Raw genomic sequence first — 27,413 nt, 5'->3', positions numbered from 1 at the left:
TGGTCGGGTTCGATGTTCAATATTCAATCTGGGGGTTTGAAACGCTTGTAAACAAAGAACGTTACGTTGCGGAAAAGAAGGTGATACGCATATTTGGTCAAATAACCAAAATTATGGAAAATGGCTATGAGAAATGTATTTTCGACACCTGAGTATAGACAAGACAGATTGTTGGAGGTATAATTTTAGCTTTATACTTTTGCATTTTTGAAAAGGAGTTTTGACATATTTATTTTCATCGTATTCACCTAGATGTTTGTGTAATAATTCGTCGATCTCAAATTGCGACATAGTAACACAATCAAAGTAAAATATTTTATTGTTATGTAATGAATAAGTATGGTTTACTCCAAATTGAAAATACTTGGTCAAGAAACCATTCAATTTCAATTTAATAAAACCACCCTTGCAACTTGTGTATTACAGCTGTTAGCTTTCAAATGTTAAACATTTGTTGAATAAGCTTAAACTTTAAAGATGCATTTAAAAAGATGAAGTATTTAGTTATTGTAAGTATAACAATATTGCCGTTTTTATCAAGGAAATTCACGATAAAAATAACAATGAAAAAAGGATGACTGTTACAAAAGGGAGGTAATCAGCAACTGTTAAAGAGATACTTTATGATTTTGATTGTCATCAATTTTAATGCCGAACTTGAGAAAAATACTTATTTGTAATTTAAGTTATGTTTTGAAAGAAGTTGACAATATTAAGACAGGTATTAATACTGTAGGTTCAATGAAAAAAAATAAGGATGAGTAGTGGATTATGGAAATGATTTTTATCTGCATGGCATTGATATTCAGATTACACTCTTGATGATGTTTGAATGTCAGATATTCATTTCTATTTCTTCAGTCAAGAAAATCTATTGAATAAAAACAGAATTTTCATTTTATGCATGCATGATGCATTTTTTCTTTGGTTAATTTATTTGGGCGAATGATGTAATTGGTTATATTTGTATAGTGCATGGTTCAACAGTGTTAAGAGGGATTATTGCCAACTCAATAATATATGAAAATTAACATTCAAACATTTCTTTAATATTCAAAATAGGACAAAAAGACTTGGGATTAACAATAAGGGAAAGGGCAGGGTGAAAGATAGCTTCAGAACTGTAGCTCTCTGTGTGAGAAAATTTGGACAGATAAAGCAGAGAGCTACAGATCTATGCATTGTTAAAACCTTCCATTTACGCCAACAAGTTTTTGTTGCTCACTTCAGGTATTATTTGTTGTAGTTTATGTTTTTTTACGCTATTAGAATAGTATCTGATAATTAATCATATATTTTTACCCCAATTATTGATTATTTACCTTTCAACGGTCCAAAACAATCTTCTATGGATTTGGAAAGTTGGTTTAAAAGATCCAGTTTTTACACCAAATTGTTCTTCTTGAACTGTTGAAAGGTAATTTAACATTTAGGAATAGGAGTTAAATGTATGGATAATTATCAGATATCATTTATAAAGCTGGGGAAAACTTAAAATATTAGAAATAATTCCTGAAGTGAGCGACAAAAAATCGGTGGTGTAAATCGAAGGTTTTTACAATGCCTGGATCTGTAGCTACCTACTTTATCTGTCCAAATTTTCTCAAGCAGATCGAGAGCTAAAGTTCTGCAGCTATGTGAAAGATAACTAGGATGAACTGCATCAAAGGATGGACAAAAGTACATTCACAATTCAGTAATACAGATGCTATACAAAAAATTGTTTTACTCTGATGAGATTTTTTTGGAGGGGCAGAGAGGGTAGTTTCTAATAGATTTTGAAAGGATAAACAGAACTTTTCAGAATAAATGACTTATTACTATAGATCACCAAATTATTGTGACACCTTATTTTCACAAGATAGTCATTGACTCTTGACGAGGGAGACAAAATTTGTACGAATGGTGGTAATTGCTCAATTTAATCCTAAGGAATCTATTATTTGCGAGAATTAAATTTTTGTGAGCACATTGTGTTGCATAATTAATTTATGCTAGAATAAAGTTCTCGCGAATAAAAAGTGATTAACAGTATATGGGTTTATGTTTTTTCATACAATTATATCAGATTGATGTTTATTTTTTACAGGAATGGTTGACCAGTTGTAAACAGGGAAACCTTTTATCAGCACTGAAGAAGCATTGGAAAACATTTGTTCTCTGTGTCTATGGCAACAGTCATGATGCAGCTAAAGAAGAACGCCTGGCCAGAAAGTTCTTGTTTCGACCAATGGAATATTTTCTTTGTCAAAAAGATCCAGAGGTCGTATTTGAGGAACTGCAGTCCAAGAACATGCCATCACAGCTCTGTGGAAAGGTCTTCAAAACAGGAGAACCAACTTATTCCTGCAGGTAGACTTTGCTAAGATTTGAAAGAAAAAAGTTTAATTATATGGAAAGAACACATTCTCTCAACTTAATTTTTAGTCTAGAAAAAGATCTGACATTGGTTAAGACAGCCACTAGTAAGCCTCAGTATATTGAAGTATAAACATTTAATCTTTCAAAACTTCATAAATCTTGTTTTTGTTTTAAAAGTCACCACCATAAATATGTGTTTTACCATTGATTTTTCAACATGTATAAATTCGTTTTTTTCAGAGACTGTGCAAATGATCCCACATGTGTTCTTTGTATAGACTGCTTCCAGAATGGAGCACACAAAAACCATAGATACAAGGTAAGCATGGTCTCAATAAATAGATATTAAAAATGACATTTTCTTTCATGATTCCAGATCAGTTAAGCAAAATAGGTTACTGTAGAAGTACTTTTTTCACAAATTTTCTGCGGAAATTTGTCCAAGCGTACTTAATATAAATGTAAGGCATAAAGTAATAGTAATTTTCTACAGAAATTGAGATTCCGCGGAATTATGACCCCGTGGAAAAAAGTATGTCTACAGTAATTTTGAACATTTGATTCTCAGTTATTAGCCTGTAATTTGGATGGGAGTAATAAATAACTTCACCATTACTGATATTATTTACAGATGAACACCTCTGGGGGTGGAGGGTACTGTGACTGTGGGGATCAGGAAGCCTGGACCTCACACCCCTTCTGTGACCTACATTCTCCCAAGGAGGCCAGCCAGGATGAGAGGAATCCCATCGAGACCCTCCCCGTGGACCTGACAGACAGGGCCAGTGCCCTGTTTATGGCCACCCTGCGATACATCGTAGAGTTATTGACGTGGAGCCAGTGTGATAACCTACCATCTGATCTACAGCCCGAGGGGGAACTCAGTGATACCTACATCACCATGTTGTTCAACGACGAGGTTCACACTTACGATCAGGTGGGTACTGTGTATACTGATATCAAAATGGTAATGTATAAACTATATTGCTCAAAGTATTGATAAGTGATTTCTAAACAAATGTACAGTCTGTGTATGATACGAAAGAATTTTAGAATTGAAATAAGAGATAGGTGTAAAAAAAAAAACTAAATTTGATCCTCATGAATTTTCAGATCTGATTCACTCTCCCATATATTTTTAGCATATAATTTTCAGCATTACATGAATTAACTGCAAAGACCTGATACATGTGCCTAAGTCTTAGAGATTAATTCCATGAATATTACATGTATTTTATGTTGTGTTCTATTATGTATGCATGTATATGTACATCGAGATGTTCGTTTTCTTGTGTTCTTTAAAGTTACCAATACTTTTCAATAATATTTTTTCTATTTAGGTAATAAAAACCCTACAGAGAGCTGTCAAACACTGTACAGCACAGCAGGCTCGGGAATTTGCCACCCTTGTTGACAGAGAGGTAATCAGGAGAAATTGCAAATGATACATGTACACATGTACTGACTGTTAGATCTAATGTTTTGAAATTGATTCAGAAATGCACATTCCTGTAATTCCAAATATTGTGCTTGGTTTCTGTGTATTTCATCTTTTATTTTTGTTTTTAGGGTCGAGCCACTGTGTACTCTGGATGTTTTGCTTCCTGTGAACAATGTAGAACTATAATAGATGTAAGTATCATAATAATGTGTTCTGTATTATTATTTGTTTTCCATCCATCAACAAATGGGTCCTCAGTAAGATTTATACAAGTGCATGCAAAAAAAAATATAATCCAAAACAAAGAGTCTACAGATTTTTCAATTTATGCAGATATCCTCACAAAGCATTAAGTTAGTTCCTTTTTCAAAGCTGTTGATTTCTTTATGATCATGCATAATCAAAAATGCTTCCAGTTCTTCTTAAACATGACATACTGAAAAGCTGACTAATTTTATCTCAAAAACAAAATCAGATTAATTATTTAAACACAAAATAAGATTTAATTTCTCTGTTTTGCAGCAAAGCACCTCCAGACATGGAAGTAAGCCCCTGAAGGTTCAAGTGATGCATACAGTTGTGGTGGCTCACCAGACCTTCTGCCTTAAACTGATGGTGTGGCTCCAGAAAATGATAGAAAAGTCAGGTAGGATGTCAAGCTTTGAACAAGGGATTGGTCAGGGTACATAATATTGTATAGCAAATTTTAATTTAATCAATGTAAGCTTCTGCTGAACAGAGTAGTTCTTGTTCTCAGTACTGTATGTGTAAATATTGATAAATTGACATGAATTGTATTTATCTCTGATGTAAAATGGTATTCATTAAAAACATGCATGTCCACATGAAAGCCGCTGAAATGTGAAACCTGCTTATTTAATACACACGTAAGACTATACTTTCCTTAGAAGTTAGATAATTTTAAGACTGCTTTTGTAGATGGACTACGTCGATTGTTTTGTCTCCTGAGTATGAAGCCCCAGGAAGATGGCCAGTCTTTGATGGAGAAACTGCTGCTCCATGACACACAATTGTGGAAAGGTATTTAAGGAGAATACAAAACTGGAAAAGCTATATTTGTAACTTCTCAATTTGAGGAAAAGGTTGAAAGACTAGACAAAGTGTTTTTGTAAAGAGAAGTTCATTTTCCTTTGATTACATTCTTTTTTCCATCTTGATAAAAATTATCTCTCAAATGGCTAGTATTATTCAGCATTGACTTTTCCTTGAGAAAATAAAGGAACTTTAATCATTTTTCAGTGGCCAGAATATTGAGTCACCAGCTTCTGATGGCTGGGTAAGTACACTTGTACTTGTATTAAATATGTTGTGACTGATACAACTCATCTCTCAATAATTAATTTAAGAATATTGCATCTTTTTTAAAGAAATGAAAATTAATCATGAAATGGACAATTATAATTTTACTTGTGACTTTCAGAGTTTTAATGGATCAAGAATGCAAGAAACAGTTTGCTGTTATTTTCACAAAGGTAGGAGTGAATATGAGAATTTCACCTGCTTGATAGATAGCAATTCTACCAATTGAATATAAAAAAATTTTCATTTCTATGATGGAAAAAAATTTGAAAAATTTGCAAATTATTATTTATATAATTTAAACAGGTTGATCACACATGTATAATTAGACCAATGTATATATTCATTTAAAAAAAAATGACATGCAGTATAATTTTTATGGAAATTATTGTAGCTGTGTAAAATTTTAATGTGTTCTTCCACATTGCTTCAAAACTCAAGTTAGAAATAAGATTAAAGGATACCAGCAGTTTAACTCTTAAAAGAGGTTCACCTGAAATGGATATCAAACAACATGGTCAGGAGATGAACTTAGAGGAATGAATATTACACATTATTTGTGATTATCATTAACAGTGGTATCCTAACGTGATGCATGACTTTGCTCGTGATGACCACGATCACGACGTGTGTGTTGCCTCGCTCTCCGTACAAATTTACACGGTTCCTAGTCTGGTACGTTTATATGCTTGGATCTCTCGGCATTTCTACTTTTTGCTGAAAACACATGCTGAGTGTAGAGACAGTTAATCAATCCTGAAAAAAATTCTTAATGATTTGATCTCTCCTGTAGAAAAAAAAACGTTTAGGTGAATGAATCACTATATTGCAAAATTAAGCATGCACATCTGGTGATAGATACAAATTTTGCAATATTTTAGGAACCACAACTGAAACACCTCTACTTTCAGTGTAGTGTTTGGTATGGCTCTCACAATCAGCAGTGTTAAAGTACAAAAGTAGAAGTGCTTGGGGACGGAAGGGGAGGAGTGTGGTGTTGGGGAACTGTAGAACACCCTACAGATCAACACACGCCCCCTCTCCTCAAGTAATATTTCTATGTTTGATGGTATGTTTTGTTCTTGTAGCATTATTCCATGCTAATGTCGGAGTTTTTGCTGGACACCCATTATCGCCCAGTCTCGATTACCTCTCTCTCTGTTCAAATTTTTGCCGTAGGAACAGTGGTAGGTCTCCGAAGTTTGTACCCCCCACAGCTCTGTACGACCTTCATATGTCTTCTCTGGAGAACAATCTCTAAGTCAGAAATTTCTAATTGTTATCTGTTAATGAATCGAGAGAGAAAAGTTCAGATGGTTTAGAGGTTGTGACTCATGCTGTATCTATGTGGAGTTCTCAATTTTTTTCTTTTAAGGATAATTCAAAACTCTGTTGTTAGTTTCCCTGACTCTTGATTTTAATACATGTACACGTAGAACTTAATTTTCCCAAACAATAACTCAATTCTACTTTGTTTAGGAGACACAGTCGATGGAGATATTTGCACTTTAGAAGGTTGCACATACTAAGAAAAGTAGTCATAGTGCTTTTTTCTTGATATGAATATTTATAAACTTTTTAATTTTCATATGAATGATTGAAGCATTTTATTTTCAAATACACACAAAGCATCCTAAACATGATATAAAGCCATACATCTTTTTGAAATGCATATGTGCATGTACATTCAGTCATTAATTAAAAAAAGCTATAGTTTTAAATAATCTCCTTTTATAATTCATAATTTCTTTGAATGAAGTATTGCCAGTTGTATTTTTACATGTACATATATATTGGTTCATTTAGAAACCACATCTGCTTTACTATATAATCACCATGAGAGCTCCACATATTTACATTCATTCAATACATATGCATCAGTCATGCTGCTGCATACATTCATTGCAAATGGGTACAGGGTAGTGCAAAAAAAGCTGCTATACAAATATTCGCAAAATTATTTTAATCAGTGAAGATATAGTACTCTATTTTATATTTTTAGCTAAAAAAGCAGGTTGATTGTATTTGTACATGCATAGCTGCATTTTCAATATGGCCTCCATTTATATTATCCTGCCATGTTTATTATGTTGAACACAAACACAGGATATACAGATACTTTAATATAGACTGGGATATCCAGCAGAAAAATTGTTAGATAATAGATAGATAAATGTACATGTTAACATACATGTATTAGTATTCTGTAAACGATTTCTTAAAGATACCCTGTATGTAAGAATGTTGCTGATGTATAGAGAGGTTTACCCGATGCTGTTCTTGGCCAATTATGCGGACATACATGTATGTCGCTAACTTGAAAGAAAAATCAACCTTCACACATTGCTATTAAACTCACTTTTGTGACAATGACTGAACAATTTTTTTTTTATTATGTACATTTACCAGGTAAACAGAGATATAAATGAAAAAAAAAAACCTGACATTTCTTCAAAGATACATATATGTGTATGTCATATTGCTAGTTACCATGTAAACCGTATGCACAGATTTAGTACTTATTAAACATATTTAACCAGAAGTGCTTTTGTACAAGGTGTGTAACTTGTTAAACATACTGCCTTGTTGCCTGTCTTTAAAAATGAAAACTTAACTAGTTAGTGAGATATACTGTGTTTTCCATTGTCCAGGCCCGGATGCTGGTAACAGATCACGATTTGTTGAACGTTATTCTTGTCCCTTTCCTGGAAGCTTGTCAGGAAAAGATTAATGGTAAGATATGATTTCTTTTTTTCCGAATGGTACATGTATATTTTTGGATGAGGTAATTTTCACTGTTTACTTACCCTTATGGATACAGTCATACTGCGTAATTTTTCAAATTGGTAAAAATGAAAAATTGTTCAAAACTTTTGAAAATGTGTACATGTTTATACAGTTAAAGTATGAAGATTATGCAGTATGTTTATGCATTTTACATGTTTATCTGCAGTAAATGATTTGTATGCTTTAAAAAGTTATAGCAGTGAAGCCAGTAATGATTAATTGTATGTTATATATTTATTTCAGCTCATGGTGTCCTTTCTTTAAATAAAGCAGAGCGGACCCCTTCATTCAAGCGAGCTTGCTTTATGCTGTATGATCTCAAGTAAGTATCAAAAACAATCAATTTATTATGGTCTTAATGTAAATCCTGACAAAATACATTGCAAAATGATTTAGGTGAGTCGCATTAGATGGACCACTTTGAACTGGAAAGGAATTTTTTATAATGCTTAATTTCAAAGTAAGAAAAGTCAAATTTAGGTACATGTACAGCATTTTGACCTAGAAGGCATCTTCAAATTTTGTTGTGCCGAGTACAGTAAATTAAATTTTGTCCAAAAATGAAATATTGGTAAAAAAACTGGGACCAAATGTCTTGTACATGTAGGAGATAAAGGCTAATCAGAATTAAAAACAAAAAAAACAAAAAAACAAAAACTTGGATATGTACATATTTTTGGTATTGATGTTTTATTAAAAGAGTATGTGACAATGTGTGTATATTAATTAAAGTCTTTCTTGTTGAGAGTTACTGATAAATATTTAAACTAACAGTTGTGTGTTTTGTTATGTGATGTAGGTATGCGCTGATCTGTAAACCTGGGCCTGATGAGTGGAATGACAAACTAAGGGACAGCTTTCTCAGGGGACATGAGTCTTTCCTAAGACTTCTGAAAATTATGCAGGTTAGTTATTCTAACACATACAATACACAAAGAACAAGCACCAACAAGATTGCTAGAATTGAGAAATTGGATAAAAAAATAGGTATTAATTTGCACCTTATCAAAGAACATTAATGAAACCCATGTGATTTTTCTGTAGTTACTATAGAATTGTTCTGTCTGTGAACAGGGTATGGATGAAGTGAAGCGACAGACAGGGATGCACCTGGAGTATGAACCTGAGTGGGAGGGAGCGTTTAACCTCCAGATGAGGGTCGATGATGTCATCGCCTCCTTTACAGAATGGTGCAGCACTGATGTAAGAAACATATCTCATTAAAATTATTTTGTTCATTTTACTGTGTCCATATAAACCATCATTTCAAGGTGGTTATGCACACTCAGTTGTTGAAAAAAGAAAATCCATGTGTTTGTCGTAGGTAATGTTTTGCTTTTACTATATTATCAAGGTTAATCACCAAGTAGAGACATTAAAAAGTTTAAAGATTGTAAGAAAACAATTTTTTTATTTTTTCAGAGGACTGTATTTATAGAAGCTTACAAGAAAGCTGCCCAGATGTTATTAGAGTGTAGAGACACAGCTCAGAAATCAGAACAGCAGACAGGTATGTGGAAGAATTTACAGTAAAAGACTGAAGGATGTCCATCCATGATTTAAGGTGAATGATGATAGAAATGGCCAAAAAATTAACATTGTCATCAGAAAGTTTTAACAAAAGGTTATTGTTTAGCTGATTTTGTCCTATAGGCAGTTGTTTTAGAAACACAGGGATAAGACTGTACATGTGTATAAAAATTTTAATTTTTTCATTGCAGTTTGTGGACACACTGTGAAGTGCATTAAGTATGACATTCAAACTCAGCCTGTCTCCATTCATCTCCCTCTCTCAAGATATCTTGCAGGTAAACTTCAATGTTTTAGTAGTCTTCCTCAGTCTTCTTTTTCTCCTATACAATTGTCTGAAATTATGGATTTACTTATGAATTCTGTTCTTCGCTAGTTGTGAAATATTTTTGCATTCATTTGAAGTCAGAGAATAAATTATGAATTTATATATTTACAGGTCTTCTTGTCAATATGGGAAAATTCAACCTGCAGTTTGGATGTCCAGAACTGAGTGTCAAGGTAGGGAGACTTTTAAGTGAAATCTGTAGAGATATTCCTTATTAACAACTCCATGATGCAAGGATTCAGTCATATTAGTGTAGATGACAGAGTAAGTTCAATATAAATAAATGTCTTTATTTCTCAGAATCTGGACCCTGTGAGGATGATTGAGCCACCATTGAGAGTACAAGTCATGATTGCTCAGAGCCAAGCTGGACTTTGGAGAAGAAATGGATATGCACTTCTCAACCAGGTCATATAGACATGTTCCTCTTGCAATTATGACAAGCTATTGCTGTTAAATAGCAAATTTACTTGTTTAGCAATAATTCTCATAGACCTTTTTTTTGCACAGTTTTAATTTGTCAAATCTTGCTTTCAAATTTAATTTGAAAAGTTTTTGGAAAAATGATTTTCTGTTGTGTTTTCAGATTTATTTTTACCATAATGTAAAGTGTAGACAGGAGATGTACGACAAGGACATCATGATGCTTCAGGTTAGTTGTCTCCCTTGCAAAATTTAAGAAAAAAGTTTTGTTTGACCACAGTAAAGACTATAGTTGGAAAAGTTAGTAGGACAGGAATGGGGCTTCTATTGGTACATGAAAAATTAGGATTACATGGTACCTAACCATTATTTTGTAGTCGGAAAAAAAAGCTCAGAGCAAATTTTTGTTGTTGATGTACCCGACTTTAAATAAATATTATCTTATCTTTATTTTTTTTTTTTTAAAAGGGGATCAGTGAGAAAAAAAATGCATATTGCAATTGTTATCTTCATGTACAGTATGTCAGAAGGTTGTAATTTAGTCCAAAATATATTGTTGCATCTTAGCATATGTATTCCATATTCTAGATTGGAGCTTCAGTTCTGGAGAGTAATGAGTTCCTGATTCATTTACTGAACAGATATGGACTACTGGTTTGGATCAAGTAAGCTGTTTTGTCTTTATCTTATATTATCTGAAAATCAGTGCAAGCATATTAATTTAGGATCAGTCCTCTGAAGAAGTATCAGGCCCATCTGGATTTTAAAATTTCTATATTAAAAACTAGAGGTACTGTGAGCAATGAGCTCACTAAATGATACGCCTGCCTCCCATATGAATATAATGGGAGTGTCCATGTTTTGTTGTGGGAAACCCAAAATATGTGTCAGATCAAAAAGTAAAATAGGAGGTGCACAATGGCAATATGTAATAAAGATTCTATGAAAGTTTCATCAAATTTCATTCAGTGGTATGAGAGGAGTTGCGGATAAGAGATGAGTACCCCAAAGCGTAACAGACAGACGGATGGACGTACTGACAGGCGGACGGGCATACATTCCAATTACTATATACCCTTTCGCTTTTCAAGCGGGGGGTATAATAACGTCCTTACAATGACACAGTGCTAAAATATTGTTAGGGTGCATCTGTGACTCCTTTAGACTCTGGGGTGTTTGAGATGCATTTGGGATTTGCCCTGTTAAAGAGCATCAAACCAGTTTTGAAAATTGTTTTTAAAAAATTATTTTACTACTTAAATAAACTTTATAAGAATGTGTTTGATTATAAAATTGCTGTAAAAATTCTGTTTCACATGTTTTACTACCTGAATTATTTACATTGCAGACCGGAATATGATGTGCCCACAGGACAAGATGACAATGTACGCCAGACTATCATGTTAGCTGAGGAATTTCTTAACCTGGTGCTTATTATATTAGGTATGTACTGTTGCCATTTAGATGCCATTATTGTACATGTATTGCATAAAGAACTAAAAACTATAAAGTAACATACTGGCAAAGCTTCGGTCATGTATTTTTGCAATTTTAATTGCAGTGTCAATTAAATGTACATGTTAAATGCATAGTATAAAACTTTCCAATTTGTACTTTTTTGAATTAAGGTGAGAGATATGTTCCTGGACTAGGGCAGGTGACAAGGGAGGATACTCTTAAAAGGGAGATAATCCATCTCTTGTGTATTTCTCCCATGTCCAACAGTGAGCTGTCCAAGCATTTACCAGATAATGTAAGTACATTTACATCTGTAGTTGTATAAAAAATCTTAAAATAGTACATGTAGGTCTGAAACAAGTTGATGTTCTCAATTAAACATTCACTAGTGAAAGTACAAGTACATGTATAGCTAGCAGTATAAATATGGAATCAATACAAAAATAGTGAATGTACAAGAAACATGATGAATTTCTGTTTTTGATAAATGAATTTTTAGCTCACCTGAGCCGAAGGCTCAAGTGAGCTTTTCTGATCACATTTTGTCCGGCGTCCGTCTGTCCGTCTGTCTGTCCGTCTGTCTGTCTGTCTGTCCGTCCGTCTGTCTGTAAACTTTTCACATTTTCGACTTCTTCTCAAGAACCGCTGGGCCAATTTCAATCAAACTTGGCACAAAGTATCCTTGGGTAAAGGGGATTCAAGTTTGTTCAAATGAAGGGCCACACCCTTTTCCAAGGGGAGATAATTATGAATTAGAGAAAAATTAATGGCATTTTTAAAAAATCTTCTTCTCAAGAACCACTGGGCCAGGAAAGCTGAAACTCATGTGGAATCATCTTCAGGTAGTGTAGATTCAAGTTTGTTCAAATCATGACCCCCGGGGCTAGGGTGGGGCCAAAATGGCCGACCCAAGTTTTACATAGGAATATATACGAAAAATCTTTAAAAATCTTCTTCTCCAGAACCACTGGGCCAGGAAAGATGAAACTCATGTGGAATCATCCTCAGGTAGTGTAGATTCAAGTTTGTTCAAATCATGACCCCCGGGGCTAGGGTGGGGCCAAAATGGCCGTAGTTTTACATAGGAATATAGAGGAAAAATCTTTAAAAATCTTCTTCTCAAGAACCACTGGGCCAGGAAAGATGAAACTCATGTGGAATCATCCTCAGGTAGTGTAGATTCAAGTTTGTTCAAATCATGACCCCCGGGGCTAGGGTGGGGCCAAAATGACCGACCCAAGTTTTACATAGGAATATATAGGAAAAATCTTTAAAAATCTTCTTCTCATGAACCACTGTGCCAAGAAAGATGAAACTTATGGGGTGACTTCCTCAGGTAATGTAGATTCAAGTTTGTTAAAATCATGACCCCCGGGGCTAGGGTGGGGCCAAATGGCTGACCCAAATTTTACAAAGGGATATATAGGGAAACCTTTTAAAATCTTCTTTTCAAGTACTTCAAAGCTATGATTAGTGATATTTATACGGAATCATCCTCAGGTAGTGTAGATTCTATTTTGTTCAAATGATGAATGCCTGGGGGGGGGGGGTTAAATTCAAGCCCGATGTGCTCAGGTGAGCGCTGTGGCCCCTGGGCCTCTTGTTGACTTTGTTTTATCTCAGACCAGTATGGAGGCAGGCATTGAGGATTCTATTCATGCAGTTGCAAACTTTAGGTATGTAAAATACTGGTACTTCGGGAATAAATTGGCAAACATTTTACGTTTACTATATACTGTAAACCAACTTTTATTCGCAATGACTTTATTTCGCGATTTACTGGGGGTAAACTAGTTTTCGACGATTAATTTTTCGCGATCAGGCCTTTTTTTTATCTGTTGTTAATAGACACAGAGACTTTAAGGACCAGTTCATGGCGAGAAATATTCGCGATGACGAGGCTCTCGCGAACTTCGCAAAAATTTCTCACACACGAATAAAAATGGGTTTACAGTAATTAAATTGAAAATATTCTCTATTTACATGCATATTTTTGTGTTTTTTTTTTAAAAAGAAAACCAGCCTCCACCATAGGAACAGCGGGATCTGGAAAGTTTGAACTGAAGAAAGAATGTTACAAAGAATTCAATCCCTATTTTTACCATTTTTGTCGAACTGACCAATCACAGGTAAGATTATACAGAGTTTTTACCGATACTCATTTAGCTATGCCGATGCCTATTTAAGTTATTCTTTTCTTTTAAAATGTGGGTAAAAGGAAGTGTATTATTATTTTTTAACAAATGGATCCACTTAAGATTGAGTAAATCTTGGTGTAAATGTAATATAAATTTGGTATTTGTTTTATTAAATATGGTACGTTCTTCATTATTAAAATACATAATAATTTTTTATCACTTTTCTTTCTCGGATTCAGGCAGAAGAGACACAAATTAAAAGAAAGAAAGAAGAAAAGTCTGAAAGTCATGGTAAGGTCTATTGAGCTGAATTTGATTGCAAGCCATTGTAAAAATAAAAAAAAAAAAAAAGAAACTGACTAAGTACATGTATTTGAATACTTAATTTTCTTTCATAATAATGGTACTTGACTGTTGAAATACTGTGATGGATTTCATCTAACAAATATACAGTGTGTCATTAGTAAGCAGATGAAGACGCATTTATTTATCAACTTCTTTTAATTTATACACAGCCCTGCCTCCTCCCGTCCCTCCACGTTTTACCCCCCAATTTGAGAGGATCTCCAACCTGCTCCAGTGTGATATCATGGTGCACATCCTCAGCCTCATCCTACAGAGGAGTGTGGCGAACCGATCACGGTCCTGGTCTGAGACGCAACTCGATAGGGTATGTAGACAAAAGAATAACACTGATTTCAGATTGTATTTAATTAAATGATGATTGAAAACTTAACTAGACATATTTTATATTAATATGAAAAAAATATGACAGCAAATTATTGTAGGAAGAAGAGATTATGAAAAGCTATTTTTATAGAATGTTTACAATTTTTCTAGGTTTTGCATTTGATTGGATTAGCTCTTCATGAACAAAGGCGAAATATTCAAGATGGGCATCATGGCTTTGATTTCATGGACAAGGCTTTAAGAGGTACATATTCTTTTGAGAATATTTGATACACAATATATATTGCATTGACAAAGTTTTGTTATTACAACACATTCAGTATCACTTTACAAATCTTGGGTAAACCTTTAATGTGTTGTAGGTGAACCTAACTTGATGCAGTTACTAGAATCATTAGTGGCTGATCCCAAGAATATCTCCCATGATTCAACCAAGGACTTGTTGTCGTGGATTCTAAAGGTACACTCATACACATTATAATTTACAGTATAAATAAGCCACACTTCCTTTCAAGACATTACTAAGTGCATCTGTTCGTTTAACCATAATCTGTTTAGTCTGATTTAAAGTTTGTCAATAATTGACTTGATCTAATACTTAAGGTCCTTTTACTCCTGTAACCTCATGAAAAGAAGGGCAATGACAGATTTTCATGTCATTTATCAATAAGTAAATGTAGAAAAGTCAACACTATTGAAATGAGAATATGTACATGTATATCTGTTAGTGATATTTCAAACAGAGTTTTGTAAGTGCAGTTTACATTGTGATTGCTTTCTCTCCACAGAAGTTTGTTGAGGTGAGGCAGATGACAAGCTCCTCAGAGGCTCACAGTTCTTTTGAACAAGTCAGCTCCACTAGCAAGGAGGAGAACGAAGCTGCCAAGAAAAGAAAAGCCAGGCTGGCAGCCAAAAGGAAAGAGAAAATTATTGCCAAAATCTCCCAAATGCAACAGAACTTCATCCGAGACAATGCTGATTTGTTTGAGTCGACGGATGCTGATACATCCCTCACTCGTGGTGCTTCAGAAATGGACATCAGGTAACTGTTCAGTTTTTGTTTTCCAATTTGGTTATTGCTAATGATTTTTAAAATCTTTTTTTTCTTATTCCCGAAGTGTTATATACTAGGTTGTGATTTACAAAAATTTGTGATGTGTTAGCTATAAATTGCCAGTAGTGAGGACATTATTTCTTAATTAGATTACCTATCTTAGTATTAAGCAGAATATGAAAAACAATCCATTTTAGATTGTGGATTTGGCAAAATAATTTGAATATATAATAAATTGTGCATGTAAAATATGTGTTGTGTAAGGTTTAAGCCATTTCTTTACTGTGGTTGTCAGAGAAATTATATGTACAGTTTATTAATAGATGCATATACACTGTATGACATGTAATTCACAAATAATGATTCTTTTTTTCCAGTGAGAGTGCACATCATGAATCCCCTGTGGCCCTTGGCAAGTACTTGAGTACTCCATGTAGTATAGGCATCACCAAGGCAACCTGCATTCTGTGTCAGGAAGAACAGGAAATCTCCCACAATTCAAGAGCCATGGTGCTGGCAGGATTTGTGCAAAGGTAAAATTTCTTTGTACATGTAAATGTACATTGAACATATTGATTAATTAATACGAATCTGTGCATAAACATAGATGCTAAAAATATTAAGTACATTATAAAATACACAAATTCATTTGTTTCAGATCAACTGTGATGTCCCAATGTAAAAACAAAGAGTTTCCTGATGGTGAAAACTTTGATCCTCTCTTCACAAGTTCAGATCTCTTTGTGGGAACTTTTACTAACTCCTGTGGTCACACAATGCATGCTGACTGCTGGCAGAGGTAGGATGTGCCGCGCTTTTACTACATTTCAAACAAATTCTAGCATTCAAATTGCAGAGGCCTCTGAAGTTTGATTTTCCTAGTTTTAAGACACTAAAGCTCTCTGAATGCATTTTGTGAGTTCAATTTACATGCACATACTATGCATATGATTTACACAAATTACAGATGGGCATAATTCTTTGATTATTGTCATTGTTATACCGTAAATGTACTATATTTAGCGTGTACGATATTTGGCGGAAATTGATTTTTGAACAAGTTAGCGTAGATTTGATTTAGCGCATTTCTTAATGTTCTTAGTAATGCATATAATGTTGAAGAGATTTAGCGTTGTACTTGAATTAGCGGAAGTTTCTTTCCGCCAAAAACGCTAAAAACAATACACCGCCAAATGTAATACATTTACAGTAGCTCTGTGAATATGACAAAGATTTGCTTAGTTTAAGAATAATTATTATAAATGCTTACTGATTACCTTACTACTTTCCACCTCTTCTGACATGCTGATTTGTTCTCGTTTAGTTTCTTCCAAGCCATTCTAGTCAAGGAGAGGCGTCGCCTGTCGCGGATCCCCCACTCCCTGAGTTATAACATAGTACAGCTAGAGTATCTGTGTCCTCTCTGTGAGAGCCTAAGCAATACTGTGATACCCCTGATACCACCTCTACATACCCTGGTCTCAGACAGGTAAACAGTGTCATATGTTACTGTTGAATTGTTGTTCATAGGGGACCAATGTTAATGGGATTACTGGGTTGCTCTTACCCATGAATATACATCTGCACTAACAATTTTGTCAAAGTATTTGTTCATAGAATCATCTGTATACATACATGCACAAGTTTTTAGGAAATTACATTCCCATGACTCTGTGAAAGATTGCATAGAAACATTACCCCCTCCCCCTAAAATTTAATATATTGTATATTTTTATTTCAGTGATATAAGCAGTGTAGATTTGGGTTTTGGAGACTGGTTGGATGGGTTGCAGAAAACAGTAGAAAAGTCAACTAAACAAGACACAAGTGCCAGTAAAGGTTTGCTTGTAATTTACTACTGAACAGAATAAAAATTAACATGATTCTTTATATGCATTTAACACCACCATTAATCACTGTAATTTCATTACTATAGTGAATGGACATTACCAGACAAGGACTTTCATTCTTTTACTTGTAAATTTATAGATAAAGGCAACTTTACCAGATACATGAAAAGTAATCTACTAGTATTTTTAATCATCATGTTACTTTGTTACTTATTTGATGAGCCTCTTTTTCAGATGACCCCTTTCCTCTTCTGCCCTGTCCACTGAGCAGTATTACCAAACTGATGGCCGACAGCGTGGCCAGCAATTTCCAGTTACTGTGGCATTACGTCAGCAATACATCAGGGTAATTACTATAAAACCGTATAAACAAAAAAAGAAAGTTTGGTTCTCATGTGCATATGTATTCATTCAAGATGACCACATACATGTAGCAGAATTTATTGTATTTTCAATAAAAAAAAGTTATTTGGAGAGTCTTGAGTCCAAGATCATTAAATTTGCTAATACTAGTATACTAGTACAAAATTGTCATTGCAGATACCGGGTGCAAGTACTGTATAAACTAGTATACATGTACATAAATGAACTTTTTTTAAAGTAATGTTAAAGTATTTACTTTCTTTTTTACAGTGGTCGATTCAGTGAAAGTTTGGTGGAAATGATGAAAAAGTTTGCAAAAGATGTTTACTCAGTAAGTAAATTAAACAAACTTTTTTCCTTCACTGTTTGATAAGGTCTTTATAATTAACTGTATAATTTTTATCTTTTTCTAATGCTCACTTCTCTTGTAATTGCAAAGATTCAGCTTTTATTGCATAACTGGAATCTAAACCTCACTAAATTCATTGCTTTTCACCCCCAAATACATTCATATAAACAAAATGAAGTGAATCTGAGGCTTGTCTTTACAGTTTGGTTTGAGTGTAGATCCAGACGACGTCAACTCCAGGATCCCAATCATGGCTTGGAATACGTGTGCATACACAATTATCAACCTGGGTAAGCTCATATAATATGTACACTATAATATGATTATTCATTGAGGAAATCATCCATGATAGTATAAAAGAATCAAAAGAGATATAAAAAATTGTGTGCATTCTAATGGTAGATATTTAATCATTTTTTATACAGTGCAAATCACAAGTACTCTGTATCATCTAAACCAGTGCTGTTCTTGTCATAAAGAGATGTCCATTTTTCTTGATCAACATTTGCCCTGTACATTAAAAAGAAATTGTTGAATAATCCATCTGCCCAAAGTTAATTCTGTATCACTATACTCGTTCATTGTATTCACTATTCTTAAATATTGGACTTTTAAAACTAGAGGTTATCGTAAAGATTGCCTTAACTTCATGTCACTATTCCCTGATTACAGAGCAATACCTGAGAGATGAGATGAAGCCTTTGTTTGGTACCTCCCCCTCCAGAAACATAGACTGTATCAATGCCCTGGTCAAGTTTGCTGCTGTGTGTGGTCAGGTCATGCCCCAGGAAGTCATTAAGAAGCATTGCCTGAGACTACTGTCAGGTAAAGTCTTTTGTCTTCAAAACATTTTACCAAAACACTGCAATACTGTAAACCAACTTTTATTGGCGTGCGAGAAATTTTAGCAAGATTCGCGAGAGCCTCTTCATCGTGAATATTTCTTGCTGCGAACCAGTCCTTAAGTCTATCTATTAGCAACTGATCAAAAAAAGCCTTGATCGCGAAAATAAATCATCGCGAACTACTAAAGCCTCAAGAAAACACGAAATAAAGTCGTCGTGAATAAAAGTTGGTTTACAGTATTTGCAATACACTGTAATAAAATTCTTTTATTCTTAATATTAAGCTTAATATTTGCCTATAAATGTTGGGCCAAAGTTTTTATTTTTTTTGGTTTACAATTTTTTGACACAAAAATATGCGTTGGGCGGTCGAAAAATAAAAATAAAAATAATTTGGAACCTTGACATATTTTTTTCTCCAGTAGCATTGAAATGTATTCAGATGCCTTGATACTGTTGATGGTTTTCATTCTTCTGACTTTCAAGTCTGAGTTTCCATAATAGACACATTGCACGGGTAAAATTAAGTGAATCTGCTATTCTCTGGTCAACCTTTCCACATATGAAAAAGTTTTTGGAAACTCTGAAAGTCATGGACTGCTTTCACAACAAACTTTCACCTTAAGATATGTGTGTCCAGGGACCAATTAACCCAGACCCAAAATTTAAGGAGACATTTCTCCATCAAAGAAATTTAGGGAGAAGTTTTGAAATTTAGGGAGACTTCTTGGAGCGTATGTGGCACACATTAATCGTTATAAAACTATTTCATTGTTTATAAATTACAAACATTTCAATAATTTTTCTGCATAAACATTGTATTTAAAATGATTTAATAAGAGAAAAAGAATCTTAAAAGAAATTTCCCCCAATTACAAGGTATATAAATATCTAGAAAGAATTAATAACACAACATTGACATTAAATAAAATTTACTACTATGTGTACTACAATTAAAATGTAAAAGTTTCTTATCAGATTAATTGTTTATCAAACATTTTTTTTTTCATTTCTTACATAGTAGCACAACCTTAAACTTCTAAAATTTCTCTTCTCATTAGATTTCCAGACTTTTGGCATAGTCATAATTTTGTTAATTTCTCTTCAAACTTTGTTTTAAATATAAAATTCATTTTCTAATAAAAGTTTTGACGCACTTCTGCATACCGATTGAACTACACTTATGTTTATCGGATCCGATGTGTAACTTCTTAAGAAGTTGATAACTTCACAATTTAACAGTAAAAATATGCCTGTATTCACAGCATGAATTAATTATTTGACAATAAAAAGATCTAAAATCTTCTCCAACATCTTTGGCATGACATCGATAGCTGTCCAGCTGTTTTGCGTCTTGTGTATAACTTGTAACGATGGACTTTTTCATACCCGGAAGTGTTAAATTTAGAGGAGTTCCGACGGAGTATTCGATGCATTGGTCATTAATAGTACAGAAACAGTCTGTAAGCGAGTCGCCCCCTAGGTTGGTCCTTGCACTGTCCCGCCATGTGGTTTGACAATCTGTGTTGTAAATTATAAAAACTGTCGTTTGGTCGAGAAAATTTCGGATTAAGAGTTCAGTCTCTAGAGCCAGACACATTATTTTTATTTTTGTAAATAGGGAAAAATAGGGTCGGCAGAATTGTAAACCAAGAGAAAAAAAAACTTTGGCCTTGCTAATAAAATTTCACTTTTCTGTCAATTGTTTACTGAATATGCCCGAAATTCATGGAAGCAGATTATATCAATGTTTCTCCTTTTAATGTTTGCATTACAGGGTTACTAACAAGAGGCTTAGAGAAGGGTAAAGATCCCCAGTGTATACTGGACATTGACCTCTTCCACTACCTCACCGCAGTCACCATGGCACTACCCAGTCTGTACACAGAGGGAGGGGCATCCAGCAGTCTGCCACTGAACAGCCTGAACAACCAGTACATACTACAGCTGGTCCTGACCGCACACGTGGTACAGGCCATGCTGCTGTATGATAAACCAACCGAGGGGGAGGATCAAGGTAAAAAGGGCTTCTGTAGGTGAATTAGGTTAATCTAGCACAAACATGTATTACAGAGATTTTGGATTGCTGTGTGCAATATTTAATGTACATCAGTAGTGATATGATGTGGTGGTACAGATGGACTAGGATTGAAACCTGTTAGTGTTCTTATCCTCTTCATTCAATGGCATGAGATTATTGCACAAGAAAACGTGAGAATTTCTCCTATCATTTGCATAGCTTTATCAGAAACATTAATGCCCTGTTAACATGGTGAGTTTAACTCGCAGTAAATTAATGCAAAAGTAAAATAATATGAATTAAACTAATGCGAATTAAACTGCATTCACATGACAGGTTATGCGAAGTAAACTAATGCAAAATTTATTTGTACAAAAGGCTTTTCAACGATCCTATTAAGGATGTCATTTTCAAAATAGCATCTTCTTATGTAGAGCAGATCCATTTGACTTAATGTTGTAGTGTCTCTACACATTTTAGTGATCAACAAAATAATTCTTTGCTTTTCACTCAAAATTAACACAGGTACTTCGATCTCACCACTGTGATGTGTTCAAGACTTAATTTTGCTATTACCAATTTTGCCAATTTTGAACAGGGCATAAGATGGCTAATTTTGGTATGATATTTTACAGAAAAATTATTTCTAAAAGTTTTCACAAAAACAAAGAATTGTTAAATTTCAGCTGACATGGAAATGGAAAGTGATGTGGAGTCCATTGCCCTCATGTCTATTTATACAGAGATCAGGAGAAAAGCTGGGTATGATTCTCGTCCCATATTAAGTTTGTTTCCAAAATATGTAGCCAAAGAATAATATCCATAACATAAAATCATACAGCTGTACTTTATGAAAAATGTTGAGTTTCATAGAAGGGCTAGTACACTGTACTAGTTTTTTAAACAAGTAGAGCTACACTCTCATCAGAGACTGTTCTTTAATTTTTTAGCTTGGGACATAACATGTACTTTAGTACATGTAACTGCTTTCTTATCTTCATAACATTGCTCTTCAATATAGTGCAGTTACCCACCTTACATGTATAAGTATGTACTTACTAAACTAATATAGAAAAAAATTGTATCTGGTTAAAAATGTTGCCTGTCAGAACTTTGTTTATGTTTTTATCAATGTTTTTTTTTAAACTGAAGATGTCTACCACCCAGTAATTCAGACCCCTTACCATGGCAACTGTCCAAACACATACATGATGCTGTCCTGCCATTTTTGAGATGTTCCACGGTATTGTACCACAATCTGACAGGGGTCCCCATCCCAGCCAGGCTTCAGGGTAAGTCTGTGTCTGTTTTAATTTGCTCTTCAAAGAAATGAGTAGAAAGTCTAAATTCTTGTTAAGAAAGCTTTTTTGCATCATCTTTAGTCTCCCTTTTCTACCCATTTATGTTCACGATATATGGCCATAACATTAATAATTGACTATTCTTGAACTGTTCAGTGAATTCCTGTAAGAGTAAAGGGGAAAAAGAGTGTATTTTGTTTTAAAAAAAGATCAGACAAAGCTTGTGCTGAGGTTGAATATCTATGACTTGTGTTTATTAAATTGGCTTTTAATGACAGACTGGACAGAGGAGATGGAGCCATTCTGTTCCTACCTCTCCCTGCCAGCTAACTTCTCAGAACTATTCCTCAACCAGGGAGATCTACTGGACGGATTACTCAATCAGTAAGTCTTATCTGAAGAGTCAGTCATAATCTGGTGATTGTGACCTGAACATTTTTGGAAATATTTTTACTGCATTTGATTTTAGGTAATTTACATATGTGCAGATACCTGTTTGATATGTGCAGATACCTGTTTGTTGATAAAGCAGTTTTGAGTTATTTTTTTGTTGGAAACATTGAACATGTATCATGTGTCTATTGCAACAAAATAATATGATATTTGACAACTGATGTTGCCCTTTGTTTCTATTCTTGGAATATTTTCTGACTGTTTTTGCTGTTTTATGTTACAGATGGTGCAGTAGTGAGATCCTGAGGTCAAGGTTATCCTCCGCTACATCTCAGTCCCTAGTGTCTTATCCTCTACCTGTCAATCATCTAATTGATCTACCAGATGACTACAGCCAACTGATCAATCAAATCTCCTCATTCACGTAAGTTACTCCGCCCCCTTCCAAAATAAGAATAGACTTTTGCCACATTCTTTAAAGTAATGGTATCTTTTATTTTATGTCAAAACCCCAGAACAAGTTTAACTGGTGGTCAAAAGTTAACCACTGGTAAAGGATTTATTTTTTGTTTAGCTTTAACCAGTGTTTTAATACTATACAGTCCTAGTTAATACTTATCATGTTAAATTTATTAATAAGATATTTTCATTTTAGATGTCCCAGTTCTAATGGCAATGACAGTCAGCTTCCCACCATGTGTTTGGTGTGTGGGGTCGTTGTATGCTCTCAGAGCTACTGTTGTCAGACGGAGGTCAAGGACACCAAAGTAGGCGCGGCCACGGAGCACACACTCAGGTGTGGAGCCGGCGTGGGGATCCTCCTTAGGTAAAATCTACTCTCAGTGACTTAAATTCTTGAAGTTTGTGTAACGGTGAACTTCCTCATTGATTGGTGGTTTTCATTTATCAATTACAAAAAAAAATTAATTTTCTTGGCAAGTACTTTGTTTTAATTAATACTCATACTTTTCTTTGTTTCAGGGTTCGAGAGTGTCAGATCGTTCTCTTAGCTGGAACTAAAGGTTGCTTCATCCCAGCTCCTTATGTTGATAGTTATGGAGAGACAGATCAAGGCTTAAGGTGAGAACAAGACAACAGGTCCACATAATGTTTCTGCATTTAATCACCATTTTGCCTTTTGGATACATGTACTGTACTACATAAATTTTAAAAATTGTGTTTTCTGTCATTTTTGCTCATGTGAAGTTAACCGGGTATCACTTTTTGCAGAAGAGGCAACCCTCTCCATTTGTGTAAAGACAGCTACAAAAATTTACAGAAGATGTGGTTCACACATTGTATCCCAGAGACAGTGGCCCACAACATAGAATCTCATATGAACTTGATGAGCATTCATTGGCAGCATCTTTGATGATAGCTGACTGTATAGGTAGTGGCCAGAAAGTCCATGATGTCGTAGAGAATCTACAGCCAGAGGGCATAGGTAGAAGAAAACCTTTAGCCATATGAGAAAAAGAATTTAAAAAAGGGCGTGCACAGGGACAAGTTAAAAAATCAGTCATTCTATGTTATTTCTACTTTAAAATTGGTGTGATGGCATTATTTTATGTTATTTCTCTTGCTAATTCTGTTAATTTTATGTGAAAAGCAATTTGGTGAAGAGAATGGATGCAGATTTCTGTTTCTTTTTTAATAAGGTAATGTATATGTACATGTATATTGATGTAGAGATTATTGCAAAAATGAAAATGTTCCAATATGATGATTTACATACCAGTAAATTCCTTATGTGAAGGACTAGTAGTAAATTTTGATATGTACATACATATACATGTATACTTCTAAATTAATTACCTAGAGCTGTTCATTCAGAAAAAAATAATGATACTGAAAATATTGAAGCCTACAATCTTTCAATATTTCACGTATATAGAAAGCATCGTGTTCAGTGATACATATCAAATAACCGCCTCAGGAGGTAGGAAAACCAGATTTCCTGGATTGTTGCTTATATAAGTAGTTTTTTTTTTAGTTTTTGTTTGGGCCTTGGCTGCAAGTTTTCTCAACTTTTTACATTCAGATATGCTGTCAATCAAACAGTTCTATGATATTAAAAAAACAAAACACTGAAAAGATATTCCAGTTGTGGTTAAAGTAAATGTTTACTTATAATTCTCTTTTTAAAAAGTGCTGAAAAATAATGTGCAATCTGTTTCTGAAGATTCCTGAACAATTTCTTTGTCAATTTTTCTTTATTTATGTCACTAGTTTTGGTTCAAGAGCATCACTAGTTTATATGATTTACTTTTTGTCATGATTAGCAAGTGTATATTTCTCAATTGTTTAATGGAATGTTAATTTTTTTTCTCATTAGTGCTTTTTTGTTGAAGGTTTTCTTTGTTGATGTATATATATATATATTACTCTTTATTATAAACAAGTCAATGTAAACACGGATATTTATGTGTGTTGTTTTAATTACCATCAACCAGTAGCGTTTACCAAATGCAAAAGGACTGTATTTCCTTGATACCAGTATATTTATTGTTTATGCAGAGTACAGCATGTCTGAAGGAACGGGATTGTGAAAAGATATTAATATGAATGTTATTATTTTTTAATTAGTTACATTTAATCACTCTGATGCACACATTTCTACATTTACTGTATCTGATGCCTCGATTCTCACTCCTTGAGACTGATAATATTCATATTTGTCAAGCCTTTTTATATAATGTTTGTTATTAAAATTAGGAGAGCAAAATATCTCTTTTATTTCAATATAAGTTTTGTCACTATATATGTATATTATATCAAAAAGCTGTTGAGGATTGATTTTATTTAAATACAAGCTTCTTAATGTGCAGATTAATTAGCAATATACTTCTTATATATCTTTATAAAATTGTGTTGTTGATGGTTTATGGGGATGTTGAAATTGAATAATTTACCCTGACAGCACTATTAGCTCTGTGGCAATTGTATTTGCAAAAGGTCAGTCATATATGTGTATGAAGAAATGTGTACAATGTAATATAAACAAAAAAGGCCTAAAACATGAGTGAGTTTTTGGGTATAATCGATTTCAGTAATCACTAATGATGTAAATTCTATAACCATTGATATAATTAGGGAAAAGCTGTCTTCTTGTTTGTTATTTGTCACTATTAATGCCAATTTGTTTGTTGCAAACAGTTTCTATGGGTAAGGAGTCATCAAAATGATTTACAGAACAGTTGCATTAGGATGTTGCATTCCAAAGTTCTATTTTATCCATTAAAGCAATATGAGCTGCATTTTTGAGAAATTTTGCTGGTTAAATGTGTTATTATGATTATTCTGTATGTAATCTAAACTCTTATGATCAATAAGACCAATATGAAGTTTTTAAAATGTTTCAGAAGAATATTTCTGTACAACCGAATATATAGTATTATATAAGAAATCATTATTGTATAGGACGACAATAATTCAATTTTGCTTCAATCAAAGCTTATAAAAAGTTCTTCATAGCAAATATGAACAACAGAAGTTTATAAATCTTCTATTTTTCTGTCATTGAAATAGTTAATCACAAATTTGCGACATTTTTTTCTGATGTCAAACATGCAGCTCATATTGCTTTAATGATATAATTGCATCAACTACCTAATGATACATCTTATAATAACAAAAATAACACTATTCAGGTAAACAATGTTTTTTACTCTAAAAGATGTAATGTTGGTTTTAATTAAATAAATTAATATCCACTCATAATAAAAATGAAAGTAATTTTGATTGGTTATGGTTATGATATACCTGGTACGTATATATATCATTTATGGATTTGCATCATCAGTAGTTACTGAAATAGATGACATGCTGGTAAATTTCTTGAAGAAATTGTCTTGCAATTGTACATTAAGGTAGCTGGGATTTTTATTGTTGCTTCATGCACGATAAAGCTATAACTATGAAATTTATATTTTGCAAAGCAAATTGTTGTATGCATTGTCTACAGTACCTTTCTTAACATTGTCTTTGATTTGTAAATTATAATATTTCAACACAACTGGCTTTGAAAGTGTTAAATTTTAACTGGGCTTTCATGATGATAGATTCATGTGTATATACACATATTAATGTCAAATACTGATGGATACTGATTTACAGATAACCAGCACTGTGCTGATACAAATACAAAAACCGTCTCTCAATAAGTTTAGAACAGAGTACGTACATTTTGCATGTAGTTAAAATGATATACATTAAATGATATGAAAGATCTTGATTTTATGTTGTTTTTGCATATAAACATTACTGGATTTTGTAGACTGCAATAAATGCATTTATAGAAATTCTAGAAAGGATATACCGGTTCATGTACTGTATGTAGGTATATATTCTCAATGTATAACCCCTCTCCCTATATAATGTAAGAAGAGGATTTAATAAGGACATTATTCATTGCTACAGAGTTTGTGTGAATTTCTGTGTCAGTGTGACATAGTTAAAAAATATTTTAGAAGTTGTACTTCAACCAGAACAATGCTCTTGTCGTGATTTTAAATTGGTTAAATAAAAGCTCATGAAAATCAAGAGGAGCATTCACAAAAGTGCCAAGCAAATGAATGGGTGGGCAACACAGAATCAAATTTTGGTCTTAAACTGAATATGAAATATTTTCAAAAAATCTAAGAAAAATGAATTAGCAAATTTACAAATATATTGCCAATATGTGTACATTTATTATTTTTGAAATTTGCAATCTCAATTTTTCAGGGAGTCTCGGAGATTTAAACCATGATACAAAATAAAC

General features: G+C 33.6%; 1 protein-coding gene across 2 annotated transcripts; it reads left to right on the top strand.

Moving 5' to 3' along the window:
• Window positions 1-28: 28 nt before the first annotated feature.
• LOC134255922 (E3 ubiquitin-protein ligase UBR2-like) lies at window positions 29-26,880 on the top strand. Of its 2 annotated transcripts, none has more exons than XM_062738522.1 (46): window positions 29-177; window positions 2,090-2,352; window positions 2,602-2,680; window positions 2,993-3,298; window positions 3,702-3,782; window positions 3,931-3,993; window positions 4,325-4,448; window positions 4,742-4,843; window positions 5,063-5,099; window positions 5,244-5,295; window positions 6,211-6,309; window positions 7,774-7,855; window positions 8,153-8,231; window positions 8,709-8,814; window positions 8,984-9,112; window positions 9,332-9,419; window positions 9,631-9,717; window positions 9,879-9,940; window positions 10,068-10,175; window positions 10,354-10,419; window positions 10,779-10,855; window positions 11,539-11,633; window positions 11,819-11,943; window positions 13,272-13,324; window positions 13,663-13,777; window positions 14,026-14,077; window positions 14,302-14,456; window positions 14,627-14,720; window positions 14,839-14,936; window positions 15,265-15,518; window positions 15,908-16,063; window positions 16,189-16,329; window positions 16,855-17,019; window positions 17,272-17,369; window positions 17,615-17,726; window positions 18,014-18,074; window positions 18,295-18,382; window positions 18,765-18,917; window positions 20,715-20,954; window positions 21,644-21,719; window positions 22,110-22,249; window positions 22,537-22,642; window positions 22,935-23,075; window positions 23,307-23,477; window positions 23,633-23,731; window positions 23,882-26,880. In XM_062738522.1, exons 1-46 carry the CDS (start codon window positions 121-123, stop codon window positions 24,021-24,023), a joined length of 5,277 nt encoding a protein of 1,758 aa, XP_062594506.1. In that variant the 5' UTR covers window positions 29-120; the 3' UTR covers window positions 24,024-26,880. The 2 variants fall into 2 exon arrangements, with proteins under 2 accessions (XP_062594506.1, XP_062594505.1); XM_062738521.1 differs by lacking the exon at window positions 6,211-6,309 and adding an exon at window positions 5,699-5,797.
• Window positions 26,881-27,413: the final 533 nt, after the last annotated feature.

The sequence above is a fragment of the Saccostrea cucullata genome, unplaced genomic scaffold (genome assembly GCF_032062105.1).
Source record: "Saccostrea cucullata isolate Sc308-1 unplaced genomic scaffold, CSIRO_AGI_Scuc_v1 ctg985, whole genome shotgun sequence".
In the NCBI taxonomy this organism is placed as follows: Eukaryota; Metazoa; Mollusca; class Bivalvia; order Ostreida; family Ostreidae; genus Saccostrea; species Saccostrea cuccullata.
The sequence above is the reverse complement of the archived record's forward strand: the minus strand, read 5'-3'. Positions and strand labels throughout refer to the sequence as shown.

Bases quoted from the DNA above. Each gene is read 5' to 3' on its own strand.
- LOC134255922 (XM_062738522.1), top strand. From the start codon at position 121: ATGGCTATGAGAAATGTATTTTCGACACCTGAGTATAGACAAGACAGA. The intron at 8,815-8,983 runs GTTAGTTATTCT...GTCTGTGAACAG, and splicing joins GACTTCTGAAAATTATGCAG to GGTATGGATGAAGTGAAGCG. The intron at 22,250-22,536 runs GTAAGTCTGTGT...TTTTAATGACAG, and splicing joins CATCCCAGCCAGGCTTCAGG to ACTGGACAGAGGAGATGGAG.